Source organism: Gossypium hirsutum, chromosome A11 (genome assembly GCF_007990345.1).
Source record: "Gossypium hirsutum isolate 1008001.06 chromosome A11, Gossypium_hirsutum_v2.1, whole genome shotgun sequence".
Lineage (NCBI taxonomy): Eukaryota > Viridiplantae > Streptophyta > Magnoliopsida > Malvales > Malvaceae > Gossypium > Gossypium hirsutum.
Genome location: NC_053434.1, coordinates 3,521,905 through 3,533,780, shown reverse-complemented (window position 1 = coordinate 3,533,780; position 11,876 = coordinate 3,521,905). Strand labels below are relative to the sequence as shown.

At 35.5% G+C, this 11,876-nt stretch overlaps 2 protein-coding genes and 1 pseudogene across 2 annotated transcripts; 1 reads left to right on the top strand and 2 right to left on the bottom strand.

The window, feature by feature from the left end:
• The first annotated feature begins 621 nt into the window (after positions 1 to 621).
• LOC107923788 (dehydrodolichyl diphosphate synthase CPT3) lies at positions 622 to 1,530 on the top strand. Its single transcript, XM_016853948.2, has one exon. It carries the CDS (start codon positions 628 to 630, stop codon positions 1,459 to 1,461), a length of 834 nt encoding a protein of 277 aa, XP_016709437.2. The 5' UTR covers positions 622 to 627; the 3' UTR covers positions 1,462 to 1,530.
• A 1,578-nt stretch (positions 1,531 to 3,108) lies between these two features.
• Positions 3,109 to 7,600, bottom strand: LOC107924416 (zinc finger CCCH domain-containing protein 67). The gene is made up of 6 exons (XM_016854859.2): positions 6,911 to 7,600; positions 6,582 to 6,647; positions 6,177 to 6,296; positions 5,729 to 6,010; positions 4,162 to 4,434; positions 3,109 to 3,643 (listed from the first exon to the last, which is right to left on the bottom strand). The coding sequence occupies exons 1-6, from the start codon at positions 7,421 to 7,423 to the stop codon at positions 3,437 to 3,439; spliced, it is 1,461 nt and encodes a 486-aa protein (XP_016710348.1). The 5' UTR covers positions 7,424 to 7,600; the 3' UTR covers positions 3,109 to 3,436.
• A 996-nt stretch (positions 7,601 to 8,596) lies between these two features.
• Positions 8,597 to 11,624, bottom strand: LOC107923469 (protein SIEVE ELEMENT OCCLUSION B-like; annotated as a pseudogene).
• Positions 11,625 to 11,876: the final 252 nt, after the last annotated feature.

The window sequence follows — 11,876 nt, the reverse complement described above, 5'->3', positions numbered from 1 at the left end:
CTCTACCTATTTTACTCGAAAGTCTATATAAATAAGTTTACATTACAGTGACTCAGCTTTCAAATAGTAATTGAATTATTTGAAAGTTTTTATTTAAATAATTAGAATGTTAAAATTACTGTTTTATGACCGTATTTATTCGTATTGCCTACACCAACTGAAAACTCTTTTTCTGTTTCTCTACAGTTTAGTTTTTTAATGAAACAACATTAAATATTATGAATCTTAATTTTTTTTCTATCTTTGACATTGATCGTCAAATCAACTTGGATCGAAGATATGTTATGCTGCTTGTTGACATGTAAAAATCTACCATATCGATCATTGAATCTTCGTTTGGAGCTTGTTAACCGATTTTTTATTTTAAAAAATAACGATCTAGTGACTTAAATGAATATATTTGAATAATTTAATAACTATTTTATAACTTTTTGAAGTTAAGTAACTAAAATATAAATTTACTAATAGTTTAGTGACCTTGGATGCAGTTTTCCCAATATATAATTTTTTTTTTAATTTATGTATATAAATGTACTCTCTCTGTATATAGATATAGATATAGATTCATATTATAAGTTAAGGGTTGATATCTGTCTTTCCAATAGGAAGTAAATGGAGAAAGAGGTGATGAGTAGTTTGAAAATGGCAGGAAATATATTATGCAGTGCCAGTAGTTTTATCAGAAAATGCATCTTTGGTGTTCTTAGAGTTGGTCCAATCCCCAATCACATTGCTTTCATCATGGACGGAAATCGACGATATGCTAAAAAGCAGAAGCTCTCACACGATGGAGCCGCCGGGGGCGGCGGTCGTTATGATGCTGGCTTTTGGGCTCTCATGGTTATGTTGTTGTACTGCCAAGAGCTTGGGGTGAAATATATCACTGCCTATGCCTTCAGCATCGACAATTTCAAGCGGAAACCAGAAGAAGTTGAATCACTTATGACTTCCATGTTAGAGAAATTCCATCTCTTGGATATCCTCGTCAAACTTTTGGCCGTTAGGGTCCATTTCGCTGGGAATTTGGAGCTCTTGAGCAATGAGCTTAGGGCTTCCGCCATGGAACTTACGGAAGCTACGGCTGCGTATTCGAAATCGGTGCTTACGATTTGTATTGCCTACACTTCTAGAGACGAAATCTTGCATGCCGTTCGAGAATCTTGTGAGCAAAAACGCATTGATCTGGAATTCGGTAACGACGACGACGATGAGATAAAGTTGATGAAGGTTGAGAAGAACATGTATATGGCGGTTGCACCGGATCCCGACATTATAATACGGACCGGAGGGGAGAACCGGCTAAGCAATTTCTTGTTGTGGCAGAGTTGTTGGAGTCATTTACATTCCATGTGGGTACTTTGGCCGGAGATTGGTGTATGGAATTTGGTGTTTGCAATCTTGAATTTTCAGAGGAATAAAACCTACTGCTTGGACATGAAGAAGAAAGAAAAAGAACTGTAATTTGGAAACAATGCGAATTAATTGTTACAATATTTCATGGTTAAACAAGTTTAATTAAAGTAATATTATATGAGGGAGGAGAATCCACCCAGCGTAAAACTAGTTTTTCGTATATTCTTATATGATTAATATTTTAATGATCTAATTATTAAATTTTACATTCTATCATACATGTCTAATTTGATGTAAAATTAAAATTTCTAATTCTGTGTTTTACACAATTTTCAACCATTCAATAAATGTTAGTATATAATATTTTAGATCGATAAGATAGACAAATTAGCTCGGTTTGAAATTTTACATACATGACAAGTATAATTATATCGTAAATTCAACAATTGAATCATTAAAATATTAATCATGTAAAAATATACAAAATGTTGCAAAATTACTTTCGTTGAGTGGATTACTCCCCTATATATATATATTTTCTTTTCTTGATTTCTTATTATTTCTATATATATATAACCGAACACGGGTTTGAAAAACTTTTGCATCAATCTAAATACCTTTTATTTTTCATAATAATTCTAAAATGACATTTAAAAATTAATTATAATATTTAATTTAGAATTATTAAATAAATTTTTTATGTAAAATAAAATTTGTGATCATTATTATACATTTAAAAACAATTATATTAATTATAATTTAATTTATAATTATTTGTTAAAAATTAATTAAAATAATTATAATTGGAGTATGAGTTGAGATAAAAAAGTTAGTAGAAGTTGAGGTAAAATATTTTTACAATTATAACCATTGAAAAAAAGTTTTTAAGATATTTTTTTTTATTTTTTACTTTATATATTTTATTACATACTATTAAAAATTATTATGGTTAATCTATCGACTATTAAGAAAATAAAAATAAAAATTGAATAATTTTACATATATGAATTTTTTATGATTCGTACAAATGCTTTAATAATAGTAATTTTTTTTAGTATTAAATAATGATTGCATGAAATAAAATTATACAGTATGTTCAAAATACAATACAAATGTTTTAATTGTAATTTGAATTTTTTAATATTATTAAAAATTTATTTATTTACAAAATATCAATATTTAAAAATTAAAGACGTGTTAAAATGTGATATACTTTGACATTTTATAATCTTAGAATTAAAGATACTAAATATTTCATCCAATACATTAACCTAAACTTTGGTGTGTTGGAGTGTAACGTACTAATATTTTATAATCATAGAGTTAAGATATTAAATATTTCTTCCAATCCATTAATCTAAATTTGGAGGCGCATGAGATGGTTGATAATGGCAATAGCTGATAGCCTATGAAAAAGTAAAAAGGGGCCAAATTGGAATAGAATGGTCCCTCCTACAAATTTATTGTCTTGTTTTATTCTTCTGTCCTACGTTATGTTTTTCTTTTAATTAATAATCCATGTTCCTCTGGGCAGGCTTAAGAGACGAGGGAGATGGACCTAAACATACCAACTCTCCTAGTAATTAATTCAGCCAATCCAGAAGAATCTAGCACGTGTGTAATTTAGATCGGGATCGGAATATAAAAATAAATCTAAAATTGGTCAGGTCAGATCAGAATTGGATTTAGCTTATGACCAAATCAGGTCAGGTTCAAGACAGAAATAAACCCAACCCGAACCCGATGATACCTATGTAAGAAATCAACCAGACCCGAGGTGCAATATTCGAGGGGAAGAAGTACAACAACATCCCAAATTTTACTAGTATTAGTTCCTAAAATGACTTGAAACTGAGATAATTTACATATCCTGATTTCAATTTGAGCTTTGTAGCACCTGCTAACACAACCCATATCATATATGTGATATTTATATATAATACCATCCCCTAAAAACTCTTGTGGCAATGGAACAAGTGAAGAAAAGTTGACTAGTCTTCAAGTTTAAAGAAGGAAATTTTAGAATTCTTACTGATGTGAGAGATCTAAGAGCTAGGGTGGCCTTTTTTCCTGAAAAATAATTTTACACGGGCTGCTGAACTGCAGTATCGGTACCATTACTTCCGGCAATTCCGGTTTGCTCTAATGGTGCAGAATGGCTGAATGATGGAGGCTGCTCTAGTTCAGATACAGCTGTCGAAGGAGCTGCCTGCATTGAATGGTCAAATTTACAGGCTGGCCCAAACTTGCAAATGCCGTAGCGACTGTAGTGTGAGCAGATGCTTTGATCCTGGATTTCGAAAACAAATGTTTACCATGATGATGACACAACTCCAAGAATTTAATATATTATCATTGAAAAAGAAAACCATTAACAAGAACTACATGATTAAAGAGTGAACTGTCTTGTCAGGTTTAATCCAAGTCCGACGAAGAAAACAGAAACTCTGGTCTTAATTATTTGCCTAGCAGAACCTAACCCAGATGTTATATTTCTATAGAAATCATTTGCCTAATAGAACCACCGGTTTTTATTGCTTCCAGTTGAATAATCAAGTACCAATCTCTAAGACATGCTATTTTCTATTGATTTTCTATAAACAAGTTTCAAGATATACGAGAAGATAAGGAGTCATTTCACTATCTAAGGGGGCAAAAAGAAATGAAGAGCAAGAACAATTGTGGACCGTCTTCTTTTGCATGAATTACTTTTGTTTTCATTTTCTGTGTGCATAAGAGAACTTTAATCATCTACCAGGTTCATATATATTTGATAAAAACCATAGCCTAAAGGAGCAAAAAACTTACAGGTCTCAGTGGCAAGCCCTTGTCGCTGAGAGCACATGGGGCAGGCTTTGCAAATCGATTTTTTGGATGATGATATTTGCAATTTGATTTGAACTTACAGTCCCCAGTTTTCAGGAAGTAACTGCACCCGGGTTGGCCGGGCCGTACTGGGAATTCATCAACTACCATCTGTGGCTGATTTTGAGTATAGACAGTGGTTTCAGTTGAGGGATTGCTCATGACATATGCTGGGGTTGGATGCAAAATCCTTTCTGGTGGGGGATAAATAGTGGCCTTGATAAGGCAAACAAGATTAAGTCATTGTGCAGAAACATATTGGTTATAATTTATCAATACACAAGCTAATTTCTGGGAGAAAATTATATGCAGAACTGGTTTTTATACCTATCAGGCATTTTAAACATGAGCTTCTTTATGATTTGATGCGGTGAAATAAATGTAAGGTAAAATAGTGACCCAAGCAATAAACATGTATTGGATGGAGCATAAAAAGAAAGTATTATGTGGAAAACATCTGGTTCTCCATTTTCAGGCATCTATTAACACTATAGATTGTCAGAGAAATTAGTATATCTTATCCATCTACTACCTTCCAACGCTTCTCCATGCAAAAGCATCATTAGATAAAGCCACATAAAGGAATCTATCATCCAACATCACAATTCTACTTAGTTTTGTTTAGTGCAAGTCTCAACATTCTCGACTCAGCCAAAGAATGAACATAACAGTGTCTTTAAGGTGAATTAGCATGAGACTGGAATCTTTTTCAACTTGTGCCCATGTCGTTTCTTATACATAGCTTGTATGTGACTCTGCCTACACGTTCAAGCATTTCGGATCTAGAGACACAAAGTAACCTAGCTTCATCTAGAGAAAGGTGGAAAGGCGGCATAAGTTTCAACAAAAACTTCTGAAGCCGGCCATATATAATGAGTTTAGCTAAGGAGTGCTGAATAGCCACTTCTTAAAGTTAGTTAAAATACTATTTATAGTATTACTTTTGTATTAAATGCAGTACCTGACTGTTAATGTTGTGAATTCCAATGCAGTTGAAAATAAATTATTTCAAATAATAACCTTCCTAATTAGGGTGCTTGTTAATAAAACCCGTAGCTTTCAAAAAAAAGTTAGTACACTAAGGAAACTACGTTTTAACCATCTGATCTTAAGAATTGAAAATATTCCATTAATGATCTGAATGTGGTTGTCTTCAGTGGTATCCAGTAAGAATTGAAATTTACTATTATTGTTTCTCAACACAATCATGACATCATAAACCAAATATCCATTTTGTTACATGCAATTAAATGTTCAAGATCCACAAGCATCTTTACATCTTCAAGAATATGCAAGTGGATATACACCCTGGAAACTTCAAGGTATGGAAAGATGAAAATTCTAGGAAAAATATTAAAATGTGAAGTGGAGGATTGAGGAATGAGGAAGGTGAGGACCATGTAATCCTAAGATAAACTAGATAGATGCTATGCACTATAGTATCCTAAGATAAACTTAATAGATGCTATAGATTATACTAACATAAATCGCATTCAAGCAATTATAGTACCTGATACCCATTCCATTCAGGATTTGGAGGTGGAACACCTGGAGTTGGTGAAAACATAATTGGCATAAAAGTAGCAGTAGCAGTCTCATTTAACGCCCTTGGCGATGACCAGGAAGCCATATTCACTTGTGATGCAGCTTGTGATGAAACAGATCCACCATTACCATATGCAGCAGGTGGGGCACAAGCTCCAGTAGTTGTAGGATCAGGATGATTAAACCTGCAGTTGGCTCCATACTTGCAGGACCCATTACGCATGTAATAGGGGCACTCTTTCTCTCCCTGTAGAATTAAAACTTTGAAACTTTCCAGAATGACTACTCCAAATAATCACTGAAAAGAACTCGTAGGGTTTGGTTGAGTGTAGTACAAATGCAAATGAGCATCCACCAGTTAACGAATTAAGGAGTCTTGCTAAACTCAAGTAATACAGTTAACGAAGTGGTACCTGTCGGATCGGCAGCCCCAGAAAGTTAAGTTCTAAAATCGGATCTGTTGAAGATTTTGCCCTTGAGTGGTTGTATCTACAGGCCTTACCAAACTTACATCCACCAGTTCTTAGGTAGTACTGCAAAAATCTCGAGAAAAATTGTAACACCAAAGAAATGTTACTATCAGCCCATGCACATCTCCTATAGACATAAAATAGATATAGATGATTTTCAGAAGCAACTGAAAATACACTAATTGATATGTAATGGGCCATAGAAAAGTAAACCAGTCCTAAAAACAAGACGTATTAAAGCAGCGATAATAGATGTCAAAATATAGAACTTGAAATGCTAGAAGAATACTAAGCTTCATGGAAAGAATTATAAAATTACACAAATTCAGTCATCGAAAGAATACTGACCTTGCATTCTGTCTGGCCTGGTTTCTCTGTTGATTCATCATTTTCCTTTAATTTTTCCTGAACGCCCTTCAAACATCATAAATCCCAAATACCCAGAATTAAATAAGTCAGCACAAAATCAATACGTACACGTCTGTAGCAAACAAGCCAATCTTAAAACGAGAAGAAGAAATATAAATATATTTATTTAACAAACATCATAGTAATATAGCAACAAATATAAAAAGAAATCAACAGTAAGCCAAAAAAGCTCCTATCCAGCTAAAGGAAGAACGTTCTTAGAACATGTAAAAATAAAATGAAAGTTATAATAAGGTAAGAATAAAGACCTGGTTCTTCCTTCGAACAGGGTGATTGAACTTGCAATTAGATCCAAATTTGCAAAGTCCAGTTTTCATATAATAGGCGCAATTCTCGGCGTCCGGTCTCACCGGATAATGCGACCTCACTCCTTCAAACCTCTTCCCGTTTTCACCATCATTTTCGTTCTCGTTTTTCTCCTCCTCATCTTCTTTGTCCCCGGCAGCGCCAGCATCAGCTTCATTGTAATCATTGTCGCCTTTTCTCTCCCCATCATCTTTCGTCTCAGCAGCTGCAGCTGCAGCCGCCGCCGCCACCTCCTCCTCTTCCTCCTCCTTCAAATCGAGGTCCTGCAACTGCTGCTCGAGATTGCTTTCGTCGTGCCCGGTTTCCTCAGCCGCGCGATTAAGATCAGACGGTGTCGGTGAGGCGTCGGGATTCGGAGTCGGATCCGAATCGGGAGAGCGATGCCCTAAAGTGTTAAGGGCGGAATCGGCGGGAGCAGTCGTATCGGAGATCGGAGCTTCTTCAGATTGTGACATTGTAAATCCACATTTCAAAACCCTAATTTCAGCAGAAGAAAATGAGTAAAAAAGAAAGAGAGAAAGAACTAAAAAGATCAAAGCTTTGTTATCGGGAAATGGAAGTAAAAAGAGAGTGTGAACAAAAAGGCCAAGAAGAGAAGAAAGAAAAATAAAGAAATTAAAATTAAAAATAATAATTTATTTATCTCTCGTATTCGTACGTTTTTATAACATACGTAAATGACCGTCGTATGTAACGTATACTTTTTTTGCCTTTCTGTAAAAGTACTTTTTAACTGTTATTCTGTCTGAAACTCGACACACTTTTTATGTCCTAGGGACTACATTTAACTTCTTCTTTTTTCAATTTTTTTTAAGAAACCGTTAATATGATATGTTTTAATAAATATAAAATAAATGCAATAAATACAATAAAAACACCTTTAAATATGAGTAAAAATACAAAAAAGAGAGTCTATTTGTTTAACACCAAAAAACCTTTTAATGGAGGTTGGTGTTATAAAAGTGAAAAGAATTTCAAATAAAAAGTAAAAAGTATTAAAATTATAATAGTAACAAAAATAATTATAAATACTAGAAATCCTACCATACATGTATTTGTGTTAAATTACGGTTTTAAAATATAAATATGTATTTAAAAATAAAAGATAATAAATATTGAAACGTATGGTTTAAAATTAATTAATCATAATAACACATGAAGTATGTACGATATTAAAATAAAAAAATTGAATTAAATTGTGAGTAAAATAAAACTAAAACATATAAATACATCATATTAACAATACTAAATGTATTAAAATTATTTATCATAATATTGTCATTAATTACGAGTTAGTATCGAATTAATTTCTTACATCAGCTCAGTTAACAACATTACCATAGGCTTCTATGCTGGGAGCAGCATTTCGGGGTAACCATCTCAACTCCCCGTTTCTAGCATGCTATAGTTATTTCAGTCTCTTGACGGTGGAAATGAGAGATTACCGATACAATTAATTGAGTCTAAAGTTTAAGATTAAAAATACAAGGGTTCAGGATTAATTTAAAAAAATATTAAAATAATATAGAAAAAAAATATTAAATAATTAATAAAAAATACGAGATGAAGTGATATTTATTTTTGATACAATCCTTTCCAACGTTGCCTGGAAAACGAAAAACTTAATGGGGACACAAACTTGGAATATATTCATTATTTTTAGCGAAGTAAATGTTACAAATGTATGGCAGTAACCAAAAGCACACATCAAACCGGCAATCTAAGACTCTTCAACAACAAATACCAATCATAAAGTAAGTAAAATTAACCCAAAAGTAATTGTTTATTCTGATTTTCTACGCAATTTTAATCCAACGGCTTTCATTCAACACAGCAGCGGTACATGAAATACATCTCCATAGTACGTCCACACTCAGCACACACCACTGTCTCCGCAATTCCCCCACTGATTCCCGGAAGGATAAGCCGAGTGCAGTGATGCTCGTCGGCGATCCCTTCCAAGTGCCCACGGATTGCCGAGACGAAACCCGATACTCGAGCCATGTCTTCCCATTGCTCGAAGCTTTGAATGGCGTTTAAAACTTTGTCTCCTTTGGCTCTCACCATATCGGTCCCTGAAAAAAACACTGCCCACCCTTGTTCGCTGCCGTCGTATCCAAGTAAGGTCATCACTTCTTGCTTTATAACATCGATTTCGTTGGTCTTGCCGTGTTGTGTTTTCGAGAACAACATGCTTTCCAATCGTTTCCAGAAGAACCAAACATTGGCATCTTGCCAAGCGTGACTAAGCTGCCTTTCGTTGATTAAACCGGTAATCTTTTTCACCCGTTCCTTGGCGTTGCTCTTTCCGACATAAACCATCTCTAACCCAATGCCGAGAAACTGTGCAACGTTTTTTGTTGCAGAAGTGAAGCTTTCGATCCATTCCATTTCTTCTCCACCATACAAACAAATCACTTTCTCTTGTCGTACCTGAAAAATCAAATGAGTTTAGATTAGTCATTTATAAATATAAACTCATTTACATAATAATTATAGGTGAGGATGTGTACCCAGTTAGATAAGTTTGGTTCAAGCCCATCGACAAGCAATTCAACAGTCCAAGCCTCAGCTTTCCAAAGACTTGCTTCTCTGTCGGTGGTGAAAGGGAAGGCGGTATTTCCCCATATCCACAACATGTTGAGTGCATTGGGGGCATGTCATTTTCCCTAGTGGATCCAACGTTACCACAATCGGCTTCTTGACGAAATTCCATACTTCCCTGGTGTACTTAACAACAGCGGGTTCGATAATGGAAGGATGGTTCACAGTATACCACGGCATCATCGATTGCAGACTCAAAAACTTTTGCTGATAGCTATCATTCCAAGCCGATCTGTCTACAATCGGGAGCCATACGATCTCATAGTTAACCTCAGAAGTGACTCGGTCGTATTTATAAAGGGATTCGAGAACCTGAATCTCTTCGTGGGTGATATCGAGATCTGAAATCAGCAGCAAAACATGCTTTCTTCTCAGTACCTCGACATGAACCTGTTTGATTGATACTGTTAATATAAATATCCGATTTGATGGGTGGAAAATAATGAAATGGGGGTGTTTGAAAACGAACCTTGGTCTTCTCCGGACCCAAGAGAGAGTGAGGATCTTCCTTGCTGAGTGAGAAAATTTTGAGGAGAATCTTGGAGTTGTCGAGTTGAGGAGTTCCGAAACTGTGCTTTAGGCCTTCATATGATTCTGTTTGCTTCTTCTCATCTGCAATATTAAATGTTCTTTGTAAACCATTCCTCACAGTAAGTTCAGTAAGTAAAGGACTGACCAATATGCTGATGACAAAGTTGCAAAATCTTTTGAAGGTGTTCATGGATGTTGCAGACTTTATGAGCCAAGCTTGATAGTTCCCATGCCTCCGACGTCGATGTAACGAACCTTTAAGTCACCGGAAAAAAATCAATTACAGGTAAGTTCATCGCTTTGGGCTGATATATACATGGAGAAAACACAACCAGATGGAGTGTAACTCACTCATATCTCGTGCCAACAAGGCTGGTAATCTGCGCAGCACAAGCCACAACGCTTCGGATAGTCCAGTAAGCAGCTGTGGGGATATGAGCCACTGCGATCGACATCGGCGGCACGTCGCTGGATATGTACTGAGAAGGTAACTCGGTGAACTCGACGATGCACTTGGTTACTTCCATCATTGCCTTGATGAGTTTGTGAAGTGCATCGAACTGGGGTTTCAGTGTGTGGGAATACTCTAAGATGTCCGGCAGTTGTTTAAGTAGCGCCACGGATTTGGCGAGTGAGTTCGTAGTGCAGAGTTGAAGAACCAGCCAACATTCCCCGAAATTCACGGCGAAAGCGGCTAACGTTAGCACCACTTTCGCGTCCCATGAATAGCTTGAAAGCGTGTTGAGAAGCACCATTGTTGTCGCATGAGCGTCGCCTCCGCCCGAGCACTTGCATGATATCTGCAAAACACATTTACAATACAATTATATAATATGATCCCTCGGTAAACATTCGACGGTATCGGGAATTTAGATGTAATGAAAAAAGAAAGTTTTATCACCCTTGAAAAAGAAAAGAAAGTGCCATAAAAGGATACAAGTCACAATCAGCGAAGGTATATGTTTATTACTGCATAAAAGAGCACTGTAATGAACATATAATAAAGGTCGATACTTTTAGAATTTAGAGTTGGCGTAATATTTTTTAAGTTTTTTTCATATATTTAAAGTATCTTTAACGCCAAATTACCTCGCAGGAGATCTTGTGAACAAGAAAAGCCAATGCTTCAAGCATGCCATTGCTATCCATAGTTGCGGAGCTATCATCAATGGCATCCATGTGCCCTTGTCCACCCTATATATATATATGTTAGAGATTGAAATACTAATTAAAAACTATACGTTTAATGACTTCGAATAAAAGTGGGAAAACTTGAGACTATACATTTAGGGCATGATGATCGATGGTAGGAGTGAGATGGCGCAAAACGTTGTCAATGACTTGGAGAATGGGCTTGACATCGAGAAAACGACCATCAGGCAAATGAGTGGACTGAATTTGCTTCATCATTGCACTGTCATCCGATGCTGAGAACATCCGTCGCTCACTTCTCATCAGTTGCTGTGAGTGTGAGCTTTGGGTTGCCATCTTTGGAGGGATGGGTTTTTTTTTTAAAATGTGATTTTGTTAGTTGTTTTTGTGGTTTGTTTAAGGAGCATTTGCTGGGGTTATATAGTGATGGGGGTAATGGAATAAAGGCCCCATTGAATTGGCGTATCTTGCTTTGCTTGCGAGACGAGTTCTAGATAAAGCTAAAGGGCTTCTGTTTTTTAAATGAAAATGTTAGCCAGTAGTAGCCATGATTGTTCCCTAACACTGCCTAAAGATAAAAGAGACCGGCGGCAGTGGCATGGGGATCTACCCTGCTCTTTC

Bases quoted from the DNA above. Each gene is read 5' to 3' on its own strand.
- LOC107923788 (XM_016853948.2), top strand. From the start codon at position 628: ATGAGTAGTTTGAAAATGGCAGGAAATATATTATGCAGTGCCAGTAGT.
- LOC107924416 (XM_016854859.2), bottom strand. From the start codon at position 7,423: ATGTCACAATCTGAAGAAGCTCCGATCTCCGATACGACTGCTCCCGCC. The intron at 6,297-6,581 runs GTCAGTATTCTT...AGATTTTTGCAG, and splicing joins CAGGCCAGACAGAATGCAAG to TACTACCTAAGAACTGGTGG. The intron at 3,644-4,161 runs GTAAGTTTTTTG...TTCGAAATCCAG, and splicing joins AGGGCTTGCCACTGAGACCT to GATCAAAGCATCTGCTCACA.